General features: G+C 41.9%; 3 protein-coding genes across 6 annotated transcripts; 2 read left to right on the forward strand and 1 right to left on the reverse strand.

Moving 5' to 3' along the window:
• Positions 1 to 996: 996 nt before the first annotated feature.
• Positions 997 to 6,220, reverse strand: LOC141911340 (heparan-sulfate 6-O-sulfotransferase 2-like). 2 transcript variants are annotated; one of them, XM_074802341.1, is made up of 4 exons: positions 5,213 to 6,220; positions 4,059 to 4,822; positions 2,412 to 2,492; positions 997 to 2,302 (listed from the first exon to the last, which is right to left on the reverse strand). In XM_074802341.1, the coding sequence occupies exons 1-4, from the start codon at positions 5,752 to 5,754 to the stop codon at positions 2,205 to 2,207; spliced, it is 1,485 nt and encodes a 494-aa protein (XP_074658442.1). In that variant the 5' UTR covers positions 5,755 to 6,220; the 3' UTR covers positions 997 to 2,204. The 2 variants fall into 2 exon arrangements, with proteins under 2 accessions (XP_074658442.1, XP_074658441.1); XM_074802340.1 differs by having other exon boundaries at positions 4,035 to 4,822.
• A 152-nt stretch (positions 6,221 to 6,372) lies between these two features.
• LOC141911342 (lysosomal dipeptide transporter MFSD1-like) lies at positions 6,373 to 12,740 on the forward strand. Of its 2 annotated transcripts, XM_074802342.1 has the most exons (13): positions 6,375 to 6,718; positions 6,989 to 7,200; positions 8,053 to 8,261; positions 8,545 to 8,612; positions 8,916 to 9,024; positions 9,106 to 9,202; positions 9,452 to 9,550; positions 9,754 to 9,865; positions 10,425 to 10,638; positions 11,395 to 11,492; positions 11,579 to 11,691; positions 12,269 to 12,374; positions 12,517 to 12,740. In XM_074802342.1, exons 2-13 carry the CDS (start codon positions 6,996 to 6,998, stop codon positions 12,530 to 12,532), a joined length of 1,446 nt encoding a protein of 481 aa, XP_074658443.1. In that variant the 5' UTR covers positions 6,375 to 6,718; positions 6,989 to 6,995; the 3' UTR covers positions 12,533 to 12,740. The 2 variants fall into 2 exon arrangements, with proteins under 2 accessions (XP_074658444.1, XP_074658443.1); XM_074802343.1 differs by lacking the exons at positions 12,269 to 12,374; positions 12,517 to 12,740 and adding an exon at positions 11,922 to 12,254 and having other exon boundaries at positions 6,373 to 6,718.
• A 637-nt stretch (positions 12,741 to 13,377) lies between these two features.
• Positions 13,378 to 16,779, forward strand: LOC141911347 (lysosomal dipeptide transporter MFSD1-like). Of its 2 annotated transcripts, XM_074802349.1 has the most exons (7): positions 13,378 to 13,442; positions 13,838 to 14,146; positions 14,486 to 14,699; positions 15,458 to 15,555; positions 15,642 to 15,754; positions 16,333 to 16,438; positions 16,581 to 16,779. In XM_074802349.1, exons 3-7 carry the CDS (start codon positions 14,499 to 14,501, stop codon positions 16,594 to 16,596), a joined length of 534 nt encoding a protein of 177 aa, XP_074658450.1. In that variant the 5' UTR covers positions 13,378 to 13,442; positions 13,838 to 14,146; positions 14,486 to 14,498; the 3' UTR covers positions 16,597 to 16,779. The 2 variants fall into 2 exon arrangements, with proteins under 2 accessions (XP_074658450.1, XP_074658451.1); XM_074802350.1 differs by lacking the exons at positions 16,333 to 16,438; positions 16,581 to 16,779 and adding an exon at positions 15,985 to 16,311.
• Positions 16,780 to 17,386: the final 607 nt, after the last annotated feature.

Genomic DNA, 17,386 nt, shown 5'->3' on the forward strand with positions numbered 1-17,386 from the left:
TTGCTGTTTATGTTCACCAGGGGGCATCGAGGATAGCCCTCATTGTTTGCTGTTTATGTTCACCAGGGGGCATCGAGGATAGCCCTCATTGTTTGCTGTTTATGTTCACCAGGGGGCATTGAGGATAGCCCTCATTGTTTGCTGTTTATGTTCACCAGGGGGCATTGAGGATAGCCCTCATTGGTTGCTGTTTATGTTCACCAGGGGGCATTGAGGATAGCCCTCATTGTTTGCTGTTTATGTTCACCAGGGGGCATTGAGGATAGCCCTCATTGGTTGCTGTTTATGTTCACCAGGGGGCATCAAGGATAGCCCTCATTGTTTGCTGTTTATGTTCACCAGGGGGCATTGAGGATAGCCCTCATTGGTTGCTGTTTATGTTCACCAGGGGCATCGAGGATAGCCCTCATTGGTTGCTGTTTATGTTCACCAGGGGGCATTGAGGATAGCCCTCATTGTTTGCTGTTTATGTTCACCAGGGGGCATCGAGGATAGCCCTCATTGGTTGCTGTTTATGTTCACCAGGGGGCATTGAGGGTAGCCCTTATTGGTTGCTGTGTACGTTTACCAGGGGGTATTGAGACAACCCTTATTGGTTGCTGTTTATGTCCACCAGGGGGCGTCTCGAAGTGGATACTTTTTCATACATATCCTATGACTGTGGCATGGCTGACCAGTCGTGTTTTTGTCCACCAGGGGGCAGTGAATATTGGGAGCAAACGTGAAGCACTATTTCCCAAATGAATGAAAGAGTTCCACCAATCGCTACAAATAGTTTGAAGTCTTCGTTGTTTGAGAGGAGGCTGGGGAAGTAACAGGTCCTCCAATCATAGTACGACAGTAAGACCGGTGGCGCCATCTATCCAGTCAGTGATCGATAAAACAAATTTCTTCTATACCAAAAAAACCTTTTATTTACTCATTTAATCAGTTTTAAAACTACACTATTAAAGGAGATTAAATACAAGCTAAGAGTAAAATTAATCTTGACATTAACCCCCCCCCCCTTAAAAACATACATAGTATTATATATACAAGAGAGACTTACGAGAATATAAAAATTGAAATAATTACGAGTTGTTACTAAAAATCGGTTTCTTATCGTCTTATAAAATGTGTTTTTACTCTTGAGTGGAATCCGAATACTGCATGCGATTAGCGCCCCCTATCGGCGATTTCGTGAATTAGACAATTTAAAATTAATCCTCGCGCGAAGAGCGTTTAGTCGAGCTGCACCCCCTGGCGAGTAAATATTTCGTCGTAGTTCAGTTTTTAGAACACGGAAAGCGTTATAAACAATCAACACACTGATGACAAAGCAACAATGAACACTTCATAAAACAATTAAACCTAGAGTAGTTTTTAATCCAGGATTTACATAATCTCAGAGACAGGGGCGAAATATATAAAACAAAAAAAAAAACAATTTTGATTTAAAAGGTTTAAAATCTGTTATTGGGGGCCATAATAATTTCTCGTTAAAATTTCATCAATTTGATCTTCAACTCGTTAAGACATAATCAACAATTATACAAAATAAGCAGAATACAAAATTAGAAATAAAAACTAAGTAAGAACCAGAACTTCTGCTGCTGCGGCTGCTGCTGCATCTGCTGCTGCTGCTGCTGTATTACACCAGAAAATGATGATTTTAATTGTAATTTATAAAAAATCATTCAAAGAGCACCATTCATATCTAACCAACCGCATCTTTATCAATTTCATTAAAAATTGATTCAAATATTAATCAATTTTCTCAAATCTAAAAAACACTAGGATTCTACATATCTTCATTTCTACCATGATATATCATATCATACTGCGATACAACAACCATTTGATATACGATATATCTTATCACGATATATCGTACTATGATATCATACCACCATATCTCATACTGTGATATATCATGTTACCCTATCTCGTACTCTGATATATCGTTATCATCCCAGTTGATATTTCAAACTCTTTGAGAGGAATTATCTGTATTTACAATATTCTATTACGACTAATTACTATGCTGTATATTTTACACCCCTGTTGTTGATGCTTGTTGCAGTTTGTGCGACGACAACACAATTCTAATTAATCAACACTAAGACAGTTTATTCAAATTCTACCCGAACGACCCCCGTGGTCCAATCTCTATCTCCCACTACCCTTTGAAATCCCGCCCCCCGAGTTACGATGCCATCTCTCTCTCATTTACTGGTATATATATTTTTGCTCGTCAGCCAACTCCACTTATTTTTTTTACGATGTTGTTTGCGATGTTGAGACGTCGATGTCCGGTTTAAATCTGTAATTTCAACCACAAAAACAAAATCAATTTCACCCCCTGGCAGGTGAGGGCCGTATTATAATTGAAATAATTAATATTAATGAATCTAACAGCTATATGACTATACCTGGTACCGCGTCGCCCCCTAGTGAGGATACACTATCGCCCCCTATGTGCCACTTGGTGCGTCCTTGCTTTTTATTCTTACCTGAGGGGAGAAAATAACACTTGCTTAAAATCGATTCGAAACATGTTTGATAAAACCAGAGCCGCGGGCATGGAGGACCTAGCGCCCGTGGCTGGGCACTACGGGCATGGAGGACCCAGCGCCCGTGGCTGGGCACTACGGGCATGGAGGACCCTGCGACCGTGGCTTGGCACTACGGGCATGGAGGACCCAGCACCCGTGGCTGGGCACTACGGGCATGGAGGACCCAGCACCCGTGACTGGGCACTACGAACCCTGGCCCACTGCTGGGCTCTACGGTGTGGACCCTGCCCCACTGCTGGGCTCTACGGTGTGGACCATGCCCCACAGCTGGGCTGCTAGATATCGATTCCTCTCACTTGCCAGAGTAAGAAAACCACACCATTGTTTTGACGTTACATTGTTAACAACGTTTCTGAATTTACAATATATATCAGTGATATATTGAGCTGCATCTATACTCTGTTACACCGTTCTCACACCTTGTGTGATGTGATGACATTTACTCAAAACTAATTCAACAAAAATTAAAAATTTTTTCAAAAGAAATGAAATCTCATTATTTTGGCTAAAAAAGCAGTTTGGTGTAAAACATTGATAGTAAAAGAGACAATAGCAATAATGACATTACAGTACCCTGTGACCCTTAAAGAGGGTGCAGTACCCTGGCTCCCCTCAGAGGGTGCAGCAGTACCCTGGCTCCCCTCAGAGGGTGCAGCAGTACCCTGGCTCCCCTCAGAGGGTGCAGCAGTACCCTGGCTCCCCTCAGAGGGTGCAGCAGTACCCTGGCTCCCCTCAGAGGGTGCAGCAGTACCCTGGCTCCCCTCAGAGGGTGCAGCAGTACCCTGGCTCCCCTCAGAGGGTGCAGCAGTACCCTGGCTCCCCTCAGAGGGTGCAGCAGTACCCTGGCTCCCCTCAGAGGGTGCAGCAGTACCCTGTTACCCTTAAAGAGGGTGCAGTACCCTGGCTCCCCTCAGAGGGTGCAGCAGTACCCTGGCTCCCCTCAGAGGGTGCAGCAGTACCCTGGCTCCCCTCAGAGGGTGCAGCAGTACCCTGGCTCCCCTCAGAGGGTGCAGCAGTAACCTGGCTCCCCTCAGAGGGTGCAGTAACCTGCCACCAAAAAATAATCAGCGCCAATTGTTAAAGCTAGTTTCAGTAATCGATGTAAACAATGAATTGACCTTTTGGTCGAATCGAACAAAATAAAACTGGCTTAAGATAAAATATTTCACAGTCTCTGTGGGACCTGGGGGCGACTGTTAGACCCACTAGTTATATAATCAATTCATTTTTCAAAATCAGATAATTCTAATACTGCTGCGGCCAGTAGCTGAAAAATTGGTTACTGTTAACCAGTGGATTGTTGACAAGTTTATCGTTACTATGGTATTTAACCACCGGTTATCTTTAACCAACTATTCAGCGACTGCCGCCCCAGAAATCTCCAATCTGTTAAACCGAGCTACGATTCTTAAACTAAACCAAACAAATTCTGAAACTGGAATCAAAAGCGAATTTAATTCAACTCGTAATAATCATCACCGTTATCAGAAGGAAGGTTGTTACCATGGTTTCGTTTGCGATTGCGTTTCGCTTTACGTTCGATACGTTTTTGAATGCGTTCGATCTCGATTCTTTCGGGGGTTCGTCCGGCGGTCAACGGGTCGAAATCGACCAGCGTAACGAGTCGACGCGACTCCATCGACTGCAACGACTCGCGAGTCAATCCGCGACGCGTTTTTATCTGCTGCAGCGCCCCCTCGTCTAAAAGTATCGCCGATTTTAACCGTTCGAAGAATAGATCCTTCGCGTATTGATACAGTTTAATGTCGAGGACGTTACGTTGTAACAATAGATGGCGCTGCTGTTCGGTTAAGTTCACGAAGTCGCTATGTGTTACGTTGAACTGCAGGAAGTCCTGTTTGAACGCGAGATTGAACGTTTTTTCGAACAGATATTGCGTGAACGCCTGGTACTCGGTCAGACCGAAGAACGCTAGATCGCGTAGATTCTCCTGCGCGCTTTCTAGTAATACTCGATTCCTCGTCGATTCCTCCATCGCCGATTGGTTATAACAACCGATTCGACTGAGATTCGCTAACATCCTCGTCTGACGGTTATACGCCAGATTCGACGGACATTTCATAAACTCATCGATCGTAACGTCCTGCCAGTTGTCGCCTTGGTAACAGAACGGCACTTCCTCGAGCGTTGCCTGGCGACCGTTGCATTGTAGGCGAGTATTTTTCCAGGTGGCGCCGCGTTCTACGTGTCTCCACTCAGAGAGGAATCGAGCGACTGGGTCTCGTAGGATCGTGATGTATAAATATCTGAAATATCAATAATTATGATTGTTTTAGCGTAGAAAACAATCTCAGCGATTTACACGAGAAAAACAAACCACAAAATCAGCAAAAAACATTCATAACAAATTAAATCAGTCTTTAGAAGATTAAAACATTTGGTCTAAAAGAGTCTCGAATTGGAACTGACCCACTGACAGGTCGGGCCATACTTTTCAACAGACCCCATGGGCTCAACTGTGGAAGGAGACCCACGGGCCTGCGGAATGGAACAGCATCTAGCCGCTGTTCCTCAAGGGGACTGTAACAACATATAGCATTCAGACTAGGACCAATCTACGCCCATAGGCTCGACATGGGTCAACAGGCATGGGCTTAGCCGTGAAACAGGGCCCACGGGCTGCTTACAAAATTTACCTTCTCTTTCTAGGGCTTCCTTCAACTCTATCCAGGTAATCATTAACACAATACTGTAGCTCGGTCCAATCAGCGTGGAGGCCACATTGCCACCCTGTTGAATACCGGCTAAATAACCAGATATGATCCTTTGTATTCACGCAGAAACATCGCTTACGACTAGAACTACATCGACACGGGTTCGGTAAGTTTAAATTCTTCACCAGGTGGCGCCCGAATGTCGTTCCGCCTGTTTTTTGTATGTGTAAAAATATCAACACGTCGTCGTCGGATTCTGTGGTGAACGAGAACTTCTTCTTAACGACGGCCGGAGGGAATTGATCGCGAGGGCGTCGGCGGTCGTCGTCTCCGCGCAGGTACGCTCGTACGTCCACGTCGTCGAGATCGCCGTTCTGTTGACTCCGTCGTCCCGGCGACAACGCGCAATATCGTTCCGGGCAGAAGAACCCGACGTAAATAAAACCGGTCGTGAAAACGAACGCGATTAAACACAGTAACAGTTTTAAACATCGTCTATCGAACATCTTACGAGGAAATGTCATCGTCACTTTCCTCCTCCTCGCCCTACAGCAGCGTCTGTCCTCACTCTCCTCACCCTACAGCAGCGTCTGTCCTCCTCACTCTCCTCGCCCCACAGCAGCGCCGACCGCTGCTAATATCTATAACATCCCAGCTCCATTTTAATACGTCAAGTCATCATCTGTTTCATCAGATCGACGATATTCATCTTCATTTTCTTCCTTTCTTTCATCAGTTGCAGCAACAGCGAACAATAAGTCGCCCAGACTCAGATTTAGAGTAAACAATCAATCACACTGATTTTTAATGTTGATTTTCAGCCGGTTTTTTATCAGAAATATTCACAGTTTTCGACACAATCTTCACTTATTTCTTTCACGTATCGTTGAATAAGATTCCAGGTCCATATCTCGTTAAAATAGGTTCTAAAATTGTTTTTTTTAGCGAAGGATTCCTAGTATTTTTATCGAAGTGGCACCGGGGATTTCACATGCCGTATTCGGCAGCGGTCTGACAGGCGCCGAGGACTTTAGACGCCGTATCAGTGAGAAATCTTGACCGTCAAGTGCTGCCTCTCTACAATACGATAGCGGTTAAAGTATGAACTAAATTTATATCGCGTACCATAGCATTTTATGCCTGTTTACCGTTTTTCAGGTATATTGAAGACTGTATTTCTTTCCATAATACCCGAAAGGTAAATTTAAAGAAGTTGGAATTTTATAACAAATAAATTCAAATAATAACTGATATCCAGTCCGAGCATCGCTGTCAAACGCTGTGGGACAATACCCAACTATGGGTCCTCCACATTATTCTAAAGAAGAAGAAGAAGAAGAATTCCCGATTCTAGTTTCTGCCGTTAGGTGTCACTGCTAACCCGGAAATGAAAAGCTCGTGATTTGAAAAGGAAAACTTCTTCAAAACAAAACTATCATCAGTCAGACCGAATAAAAAGATAATAAAAACTTGCTGCGTGGAGTGTAGGTAAGACAACTGTCGTCAGTATTTAGACTTGAATTTCTCTTCAAAATAACTATATACAGTTAACGCCCCTCCTGACCTTGGCCTACCACAGCACAGCACAGGAGAAGGAGCCATCAATCGACACAGTCTGGCACTGGCAGTCACAGTCTGTAGTTGTTGTCTGCCCTGGGCTGGGAGTGAGTGACTAGAAGAGTTAGAATCCATGCTCCTCCAGTATGAGAAGGTGGCAGAAATGATTTAATGATTGAATGCACTTTTTGTTTATTTCAGATACAAAATGTTGACGTCAGAAGAAGAGCCGCAGCCTCGTGAATCAGACCCTCTACTGAAATCATTCCCTCCTCCAACAGAAGGCGCAGCAGGAGGTGATGATGGCGTGGATGATGTAGTATTAACTGGTTGCGGTGGTTCTATGGCCTGTGATCCCAGGAGAGCCCTTCATAGATACCTCATTCTTATTGTCATGTGCTTCCTTAGTTTTGGTAAGTTTTCTATTAGCATTAATGACTAAAGACTTAGATATAGGACCAGTCTAAACTCACTTACCTGCAGCTGGAGACTTGTCTTAAGTCTAAGCCCTGTCTATGGAACCGGCCCCAGGGTCCGGTTCCATAGACAGGGCTTAGACTTAAGACCAGTCTAAGACAAACTTAGTTCTATAGCCAATCTAACAACTTAAGATCAGTCTTAAGATTTAAGACCACTTTTGGTCTTAAGTCTTGGTCCACCTGAAGTTCATTAGATAAAAGACTTAAGACCAAACCCAGTCCAAAGTTTCACTTAGGCCTAAGTCCAAATGTGGTCTTAAATCTTTAGTGGTTTGGTTAGGTGTTTGAACTGTCTTTTCTTAAATCTAAGCCGCTTTTGTGCAACCAGGCCCTAGACTGTGGTTTCAATGTTCTGAATTGTTTCTAAATTTAAATCATTTTAACTCTTAAAACTGGCTACTACTGCTGCTGCTTTCCGTGATGATAATTTTGGTTGTATTGTTATTTTTGTTAGGGAGTTATTTCTGCTATGATAATCCGGCCGCTCTACAGGATACTATGATCTGTTAATTTTGGTTGTATTGTTATTTTTGTTAGGGAGTTATTTCTGCTATGATAATCCGGCCGCTCTACAGGATACTATGATCTGTTAATTTTGGTTGTATTGTTATTTTTGTTAGGGAGTTATTTCTGCTATGATAATCCGGCCGCTCCACAGGATACTATGATCTGTTAATTTTGGTTGTATTGTTATTTTTGTTAGGGAGTTATTTCTGCTATGATAATCCGGCCGCTCCACAGGATACTATGATCTGTTAATTTTGGTTGTATTGTTATTTTTGTTAGGGAGTTATTTCTGCTATGATAATCCGGCCGCTCTACAGGATACTATGGAAGCTGATCTGGAGATCACGACCAGTCAGTTCATGTCATTTTACGCGTGGTACTCGTGGCCGAACGTGATCCTCTGTTTTTTCGGAGGGTTTTTAATCGATCGTGTTTTCGGTATTCGTCTCGGTGCTATTATATTCAGTTTATTCGTAACTGCTGGTCAGGTAAATATTCCCGTTAAACCCCCCCCCCTCTATGTCTATTCATCCTCGCTCGGTAAATCCTCTCAAACTGAACAACAGTTTGATTGAATTAGTCTACGTAACATAGACATTTTTAGATCACTGCTCATATGGTCAGGTAAATATCTCAAACCTTCCTGTTGTTTTAACTCTGTAACGAAGTTAAGATGGCTATCGATAGTAAATCTTATGTCAACAACTCCTCTTCAGTTTTGAAATTGGACAGCATTGGGAGTGGTGTATTTCTAGTCTCTTGATATTTCAGGTGTTATTCGCGACTGGAGCTCTGCTGAAATCTTTATGGCTCATGGATTTAGCCCGGTTTATTTTCGGGTAAGTTTTATTGGCGCGATGGGTTACAATCCGCTTATAATGGATCTCGTCATCCTGTTAATCAATGATGGTGTCTGGTGTTGGTGGTGAGTCTTTGGCCGTAGCTCACTAGCGACACCTGGTGGGCCCTCACTTCCCGCAGTAGCCTGTAAACTGATATTTGTAATGATGATGATGTATTTTGTGTTTAGTGTTGGTGGTGAGTCTTTAGCCGTAGCTCACTAGCGACACCTGGTGGATCCTCACTTCCAGCAGTAGCCTATAACTGATATTTGTAATGATGATGATGTATTTTGTGTTTAGTGTTGGTGGTGAGTCTTTAGCCGTAGCTCAGAACACGTACGCTGTTGATTGGTTTAAAGGAAAAGAATTAAACATGGTGTTTGGATTACAGTTGAGTTTCTCGCGAGTTGTAAGTATATTAGATTTAAAGTCTATTCTTTCTATTTCACCGATTTAATTCGATATTGAATAATGTTTGTTGTTATTTCAGGGCAGCACTGTCAATATGAACGTAATGCAACCTCTTTATAAACTGATGTCTCAGTTTTATGAAGGTTACACTTGTTTAGGAGTTACGCTATTCATCGGTAAGCGAAAAATTCATTTAATTTAGGGGGCATTTGATTACGTTGACTTGATGGATTTTGTTATTAAATTGTTCTGATTCCGTTGTGGTTTTATTGATCATTCGGTCGCTGTAATTATTCTTGTATTTTGAACTACGATCATTTGTTGTGTCGTAATGTGAGGATAACTTCGTGAAAATTCGTGAACTTATTTATTATCAGTGAATTAATTCTAATGAAATGATGTAATATTTGTGTTTTGTTTTGTAGCTTGCGCTACTTGTATTTTCTCGTTAATCTGTGCTCTGGTCATCGCTTATTTCGATAAAAGAGCTGAAAGAATTCTAAAGAAAGAAACTGCTGAAACCGGTAAATAAATTCCACTCTCTGATTCCACAATCCAGTTCCACTCAGATTCCACTCTGATTCCACAATCTAGTTACACTCAGATTCCGCAATCCTGTTCCACTCAGATACCACAATCCACCTCCACAGTTGTCATCGGTCAGAACTGAGACCTGAGTGTCTACAATCTCAACAAGTTTTCGATATGTTTGTTGTTTCTATTTTAGGTGAAGTGATAAAATTGAAAGATATTAAAGATTTTCCGTTGACAATGTGGTTGATTTGTGTGATATGTGTCGCGTATTATGTGGCTATATTTCCATTTATTGGACTCGGTTTGTAAGTATCAGCAATGTGGGCCTAATCATCAGTCTGGGCTCAATCAACAATCTGGGCCCAATCACCAGTGTGAGCCCATCAGAAAGGTTGTTAAATGTTTACCACACTTTTCCCTTTATAAGACAAGGATTCAGTTTCTGGTAGTTTTTGGTATCTAATATCTGTATATAGTTGGTTTATAAGTCAAATTGTCCAATTGCTTCCAGATCCAAAGCTAGTTTTTGACTGCAGTTTGAATTAACTGATTTAAAATCAGTGAATCTTATTCTAGATTGGGTTCATCTCTTAGCCAATGGATTTATGCACCGGTTAAATATTTATCCACTGGTTAACCATTCAGGGCTTCAGTTGCTCAAAAGTTGGTTTGAGTTTTCCAGTGGATACGTTCGACATTGCGACAGTTTAAAGTTCGTTGTAACAATAGTATATATCCACCGGTTATCTTTAACCAATTTATTTTGAAGAGCTGACCATTGACTTCTAAAGCGTGCAGCCCCTATGGAACTGGGAGGTCGTGTTGTATGTTGACTGATGATTGCGATGTTTGTATTTTTTACAGAGTGTTTTTTGAGATGAAATACACGTTTCACCCGTCGAGCGCGAACGCCGTTAACAGTCTCGTTTATATAATCTCCGCCGCTGCTTCGCCCGTTTTCGGATTCTGTATCGATAAATCGGGCAAGAATTTATTCTGGGTTAACGCCGGAATAATTATTACTCTCGGATGTCACGCGTGTCTCGCGTTTACGTTCATTAATCCTTACATTCCTATGGTAATTATTCTCGGATTTTATCGAGATTTAGCTGTTTATGATCTGAATCCAGTTACACAGCTGTGAGTTCATTCTCAATTTGTTAACTCTTGGTTCCATTCATTATTCATCGCAGCTGTTGAACTGTGATTCCGGCACCAAATGCTCAAAAGTTGTTTACAGTTTACCCAGTGGATAGTTGACGTAGTAACAATTTAAAGTTCATTGTTACTATGGCAAGGGTCCGATCTAAGAAATGAAAACCATGCCCGTGCGGTAAGCTTATCGCCTGCCCCCTTAAAAATCTTGCCCTACACAAATAGTCCAATTGATGGTACAATCATCTGTCATTTCGAGTGGGAAAAAGCTTTGAGACCTAGAATTGCACTAGCCCAGTGGACTAGTGATCGTGATAACCGACTCTTGCCCTAATGAGAATTATACTTGTCCCGGAAAAGTGCCTAGGTCGGACCCTGTATGGTTATTCCCATCCTCCCTCGCCAGGGATTCGAACCTGAATGCATCGCTACACTCGGCCACGGCACGAACCCCTGCCACAGTAGACCGGGTGCGCAGCTTTGCCGCGCAAAAACTTGCGGCACCAATCAGATTGCTGCCTGTGTAGCTGCACACTCGGTCTAGTGTGGTAGGGTTTCGTACTGTTGCAATCTCGATGCCATCAGGTTCGAGTCCCTGCCGGGGGAGGATGGGTTATTTATCTGTTGGTTATCTTTAACCAACTATAGAGTAACTGCCGCCTCTCACTGATATTTGTAGAGTATAATGGGTTTAGCGTATTCGATTCTGGCCAGTGCGCTGTGGCCGATGGTTTCACTCGTCGTACCGGAATATCAATTAGGAACCGCCTATGGCATGTGAGTATCTTATCAATATCAGTTTCTAATGCGTTACGTGCGACAGGTTTGAGAGTCGATTCTGATAATTGTTTGTCGTTTTATAGAATACAGTCCGTACAGAATTTAGGACTAGCCGTGATTTCGCTTGTGGCCGGAATTATTGTGGATGGTCACGGGTATCTCATGCTGGAGCTATTCTTCCTAGCCTGGTTGTGTTGTAAGTATCTTCAGATCTGTTTGGGCATGGAGTGTCCAGGGTGAAATCAGGGAAAGTCGGGGAAATTTATTTTCTTTAGAAAGAGTTGTGGATATTTGTTTATATTTCTAGATTGCTTGTCTTATCAAACAGTTTCCATTCTATGTTTTACGTATTTGACTTGGTGTTAATTGATCGGATTCAAGTCAAGGAAACAACTTAAGACCACAGTCTTAACACATTTATTCTAGGTCAACTCAGAGCGACATCCGAGTTGGATGGTACAGTAGAGTACTATGCCTGAGAAACCACTTACCTTGAAAACTGGAAAAAGTCAGAGAATTTTGTTTTTGAAAAACTAAAAATCTTGGAAATGTTAGGGAAATTTGTTGAGATTGCTAGATTGCTTGTCTAATCAAACAGTTTCTGTCTATGTTTTACGCATTTTAATTGTGTTAATTAATTGGGTTTTTAGCAGATCAATTCAGGGAAAAACGGGAATAGTCAGGGGGATAAGCAAGTCAAATAAAAGTGGCCAGCCCGGGGTGTATTTAACTGTTCACGGTTTACAATGATGATATGTTTATATGTATTTCAGTGTCTCTGATAGCTGGTGTATTATTATACCTGGTTGATGCAGCTCGCGGTGGAGTATTAAACCGTTCCGCTAGAAAGAGACGACTTCTAGAAAAAGCTTTGGAAGAGTGAGTAAAATTTTTGCCGCCGTCGAAAAAATTCGATTCAAAATTTGAGATAAAACGGATCATCAAAGACTAAAATCTGGAATCGGATAACTTTCTTGGACTCGGTTAGCTACATGTATTTCAATGTAAACATTGTTTTCAGAAAGTCAGTGAATTAAGAATGAACTATAAATTCCGGTAGCAGACGACCCGTCGATTTCAAACTACAAACTCTTCCTGCTTCGTCATGGTGCTAAAACAGTTCCTATTGTTGGAAACAATAAACTGTATTGAAGATGTAAAATACAGTTATATTTCTAGTTTATTTTGTAAATCACACTCAGTCCGGTTTAAACATTGTACAGAATAAAAATAAATATTTAATCATCTTTACTGACTGGTGCCTTTGTTTGTTTATTTTGCTTTACAAACTATAGACCTCGGGATTCGGGGCTGATTGGATTAGAAATTAATTGTAGGTTTATTAACATCAATGGACGGATCTACTGATGAAATACATCTGGATTCAAACAGATTTTTATGTGACTTTTTTCGTGTTACATCAGGCACAAGAAATCTTTTTGCGACCGGTGCCGGCGGCGTAAATGATTTCGATATATTTTCATTGCTTTTACACGGTGGGATTCTCCGAAAAAATTCACGGAGAATTTTCTGCGTCTTTTTGACTCAAAAGGGAATTAGATTCTTCCTGTTTCTGTGATTTTAATAAACTAATTGTTTCGTAAATATGTAATCGGAGCGGGCCTGATTTCGTTGCGCCTATTGCGCACGCTCTCTAGTTACTGCCCGGGGCGGTGAATGAGTCGCCGCGCTATATTACCGCCATCTCCAGTATCGACTCGGAGTGGCACGTTGTACTCGCCGCGGTTACCACTGCGTAGACTCTAGTTTGGTGCTCGGAGCGCTTATACCAGAGTCTTTTGCGCCATAGATCTGCGCGTACTTTAGAACTGGCCCTTCCAGGCGAGCTATGTCCCCGATTTTACATCGGTACTTAGCACAACTAAATTCAAAATGGCGGCTCTTTTAAAGAAAAGAGCTTTAGCAGAATATAGTCAAGTAATACAGGTAAAAACAGCCTCGAAATTACATCCTTTATTCGTTAGAATATAGAAATAGATTATTCAAACATATTTTATTTGTTAAAATTGAATTTGAGAGTTGAATTTCGCCGTAAAATCGATTTTAAAATGAATCTCAAATCAAGACAAATTAAATTCGAACTGTTCACTTCAATTTTATTGTCAGTCATCAATCTGATGATGATCTAGTATTGCTAAAGGTTAGATATCATTTATATGTTCATATCTTCGGTCGGGACACCTAAACTGCAGACATACCAGTCCACAGCTTGTTGGGGCGGCGCATTCCCCAGAATGTAGTCAATAATGAGTTCACTCTTTGATTAGTTTCATGATCGGATATTTTCAGTAATTAACTACCCGAAATATTGTTGTTTTTAGGAGGAACCGAAGCCACCCGTCAAAAGATTAAAACTAGTTCATAAACCTCGTTTGAGCGAGTACTCGTTCGACGCGCGAGGATGTTCCAATCCTCACGAGGTGCTCGGTGTTTTATTAACTCTATCGGAGAATCTTCCACTACCGGTCGATTCCGCTCAGAAAACAGCGGTCAGCTGATCGAACTGTTTTACAAAGAGGAATCGGTGATTAAAGTCAAGGTCGTCTCGTTACTGGGAGAATTGTGTAAAACTCCTGGTTTTAATCCGAATTCTCTCATCACTGAATTCATTACATTCCTTAAAACTGAGAGTAAGTTACCTTAATCTCTTTAGAGGCCTAACAGGTCTGGACTCAGTTCTGGATCCAGTTCCACAGTTCTGGACTCAGTTCTGGATCCAGTTCCACAGTTCTGGACTCAGTTCTGGATCCAGAGTTCCACAGTTCTGGACTCAGTTCCACATGTCTTGATTCAGTCCAACAGTTCTGGACTCAATTCCAGTTACTGAACCCAGTTCCACAGTTCTGGATCCAGTTCCACATTTCTGGACTCAGTTCCACATTTCTGGACTGTGTGTAGTGTAGCCCCTATGGAACTGGGAGGTCGTGTTGTATGTTGACTGATGATTGCGATGTTTGTATTTTTTACAGAGTGTTTTTTGAGATGAAATACACGTTTCACCCGTCGAGCGCGAACGCCATTAACAGTCTCGTTTATATAATCTCCGCCGCTGCTTCGCCCGTTTTCGGATTCTGTATCGATAAATCGGGCAAGAATTTATTCTGGGTTAACGCCGGAATAATTATTACTCTCGGATGTCACGCGTGTCTCGCGTTTACGTTCATTAATCCTTACATTCCTATGGTAATTATTCTCGGATTTTATCGAGATTTAGGTGTTTATGATCGGAATCCAGTTACACAGCTGTGAGTTCATTCTCAATTTGTTAACTCTTGGTTCAATTTGTTACTCATCACAACTGTTGAACTGTGATCCCGGCACCAAATGCTCACAAATGTTGTTTACAGTTAACTAGTGGATAGTTGACATAGTGACGATTAAAAGTTCATTGTTACTACGGCAGGGTTCGATCTAAGGAATAAAAACCATTTGCCCGTGCGGTAAGCTTATCGCCTGCCCCCTCAAAAATCTTTCCCACACAGGCAGACCGATTGGTGGTACAATCATCTGTTGTATCGAGTGGGAAAAAAGCTTTGAGACCTTGAATTGCACTAGCCCAGTGGACTAGTGATCGTGATAACCGACTCTTGCCCTAATGAGAATTATACTTGTCCCGGACAAGTGCCTAGATCGGACCCTGTATGGTTATTCCCATCCTCCCTCGCCAGGGATTCGAACCTGAATGCATCGCTACACTCGGCCACGGCACGAACCCCTGCCACAGTAGACCGGGTGCGCAGCTTTGCCGCGCAAAAACTTGCGGCGCCAATCAGATTGCTGCCTGTGTAGCTGCACACTCGGTCTAGTGTGGTAGGGTTTCGTACTGTGGCAATCTCGATGCCATCAGGTTCGAGTCCCTGCCGGGGGAGGATGGGTTATTTATCTGTTGGTTATCTTTAACCAACTATAGAGTAACTGCCGCCTCTCACTGATATTTGTAGAGTATAATGGGTTTAGCGTATTCGAATCTGGCCAGCGCGCTGTGGCCGATGGTTTCACTCGTCGTACCGGAATATCAATTAGGAACCGCCTATGGCATGTGAGTATCTTATCGATATCAGTTTCTAATGCGTTACGTGGGACGGGTTTGAGAGTCGATTCTGATAATTGTTTGTCGTTTTATAGAATACAGTCCGTACAGAATTTAGGACTAGCCGTGATTTCGCTTGTGGCCGGAATTATTGTGGATGGTCATGGGTATCTCATGCTGGAACTATTCTTCCTAGCCTGGTTGTGTTGTAAGTATCTTCAGATCTGTTTGGGCATGGAGTGTCCAGGGTGAAATCAGGGAAAGTCGGGGAAATTTATTTTCTTTAGAAAGAGTCGTGGATATTTGTTTATATTTCTAGATTGCTTGTCTTATCAAACAGTTTCCATTCTATGTTTTACGTATTTGACTTGGTGTTAATTGATCGGATTCAAGTCAAGGAAACAACTTAAGACCACAGTCTTAACACATTTATTCTAGGTCAACTCAGAGCGACATCCGAGTTGGATGGTACAGTAGAGTACTATGCCTGAGAAACCACTTACCTTGAAAACTGGAAAAAGTCAGAGAATTTTGTTTTTGAAAAACTAAAAATCTTGGAAATGTTAGGGAAATTTGTTGAGATTGCTAGATTGCTTGTCTAATCAAACAGTTTCTGTCTATGTTTTACGCATTTATTATTGTGTTAATTGATTGGGTTCTTAGCAGATCAATTCAGGGAAAAACGGGAATAGTCAGGGGGATAAGCAAGTCAAATAAAAGTGGCCAGCCCGGGGTGTATTTAACTGTTCACGGTTTACAATGATGATATGTTTATATGTATTTCAGTGTCTCTGATAGCTGGTGTATTATTATACCTGGTTGATGCAGCTCGCGGTGGAGTCTTAAACCGTTCCGCTAGAAAGAGACGACTTCTAGAAAAAGCTTTGGAAGAGTGAGTAAAATTTTTGCCGCCGTCGAAGAAATTCGATTCAAAATTTGAGATAAAACGGATCATCAAAGACTAAAATCTGGAATCGGATAACTTTCTTGGACTCGGTTAGCTACATGTATTTCATTGTAAACATTGTTTTCAGAAAGTCAGTGAATTAAGAATGAACTATAAATTCCGGTAGCAGACGACCCGTCGATTTCAAACTACAAACTCTTCCTGCTTCGTCATGGTGCTAAAACAGTTCCTATTGTTGGAAACAATAAACGGTATTGAAGATGTAAAATACAGTTATATTTCTAGTTTATTTTGTAAATCACACTCAGTCCGGTTTAAACATTGTACAGAATAAAAATAAATATTTAATAATCTTTACTGACTGGTGCCTTTGTTTGTTTGTTTCGCTTTACAAACTATAGACCTCGGGATTCAGGGCTGATTGGATTGGAATGTAATTGTAGGTTTATTATCATCAATGGACGGATCTACTGATGAAATACATCTGGATTCAAACAGATTTTTATGTGACTTTTTTCGTGTTACATCAGGCACAAGAAATCTTTTTGCGACCGGTGCCGGCGGCGTAAATGATTTCGATATATTTTCATTGCTTTTACACGGTGGGATTTTCCGAAAAAATTCACGGGGTATTTTCTGCGTCTTTTTGACTCAAAAGGGAATTAGATTCTTCCTGTTTCTGTGATTTTGATAAACTAATTGTTTCGTAAATATGTAATCGGAGCGGGCCTGATTTCGTTGCGCCTATTGCGCACGCTCTCTAGTTACTGCCCGGGGCGGTGAATGAGTCGCCGCGCTATATTACCGCCATCTCCAGTATCGACTCGGAGTGGCACGTTATACTCGCCGCGGTTACCACTGCGTAGACTCTAGTTGGGTGCTCGGAGCGCTTATACCAGAGTCTTTCGCGCCATAGATCTGCGCGTACTTTAG

This window comes from Tubulanus polymorphus, chromosome 9, assembly GCF_964204645.1.
Source record: "Tubulanus polymorphus chromosome 9, tnTubPoly1.2, whole genome shotgun sequence".
In the NCBI taxonomy this organism is placed as follows: domain Eukaryota; kingdom Metazoa; phylum Nemertea; class Palaeonemertea; order Tubulaniformes; family Tubulanidae; genus Tubulanus; species Tubulanus polymorphus.

Excerpts from the sequence above, each read along its gene's own strand:
- LOC141911347 (XM_074802349.1), top strand. The coding sequence starts at position 14,499 with ATGAAATACACGTTTCACCCGTCGAGCGCGAACGCCATTAACAGTCTC. Across the intron at positions 14,700-15,457 it reads TTAATCCTTACATTCCTATG|AGTATAATGGGTTTAGCGTA; the intron begins GTAATTATTCTC and ends TGATATTTGTAG. Across the intron at positions 15,755-16,332 it reads CTTCCTAGCCTGGTTGTGTT|TGTCTCTGATAGCTGGTGTA; the intron begins GTAAGTATCTTC and ends TATGTATTTCAG.
- LOC141911340 (XM_074802340.1), bottom strand. The coding sequence starts at position 5,754 with ATGACATTTCCTCGTAAGATGTTCGATAGACGATGTTTAAAACTGTTA. Across the intron at positions 4,823-5,212 it reads GGAAGCCCTAGAAAGAGAAG|ATATTTATACATCACGATCC; the intron begins GTAAATTTTGTA and ends TTGATATTTCAG. Across the intron at positions 2,493-4,034 it reads CAACCTTCCTTCTGATAACG|GTAAGAATAAAAAGCAAGGA; the intron begins GTGATGATTATT and ends TTCTCCCCTCAG.
- LOC141911342 (XM_074802342.1), top strand. The coding sequence starts at position 6,996 with ATGTTGACGTCAGAAGAAGAGCCGCAGCCTCGTGAATCAGACCCTCTA. Across the intron at positions 9,025-9,105 it reads AGTTGAGTTTCTCGCGAGTT|GGCAGCACTGTCAATATGAA; the intron begins GTAAGTATATTA and ends TTGTTATTTCAG. Across the intron at positions 9,551-9,753 it reads GAAAGAAACTGCTGAAACCG|GTGAAGTGATAAAATTGAAA; the intron begins GTAAATAAATTC and ends TTTCTATTTTAG.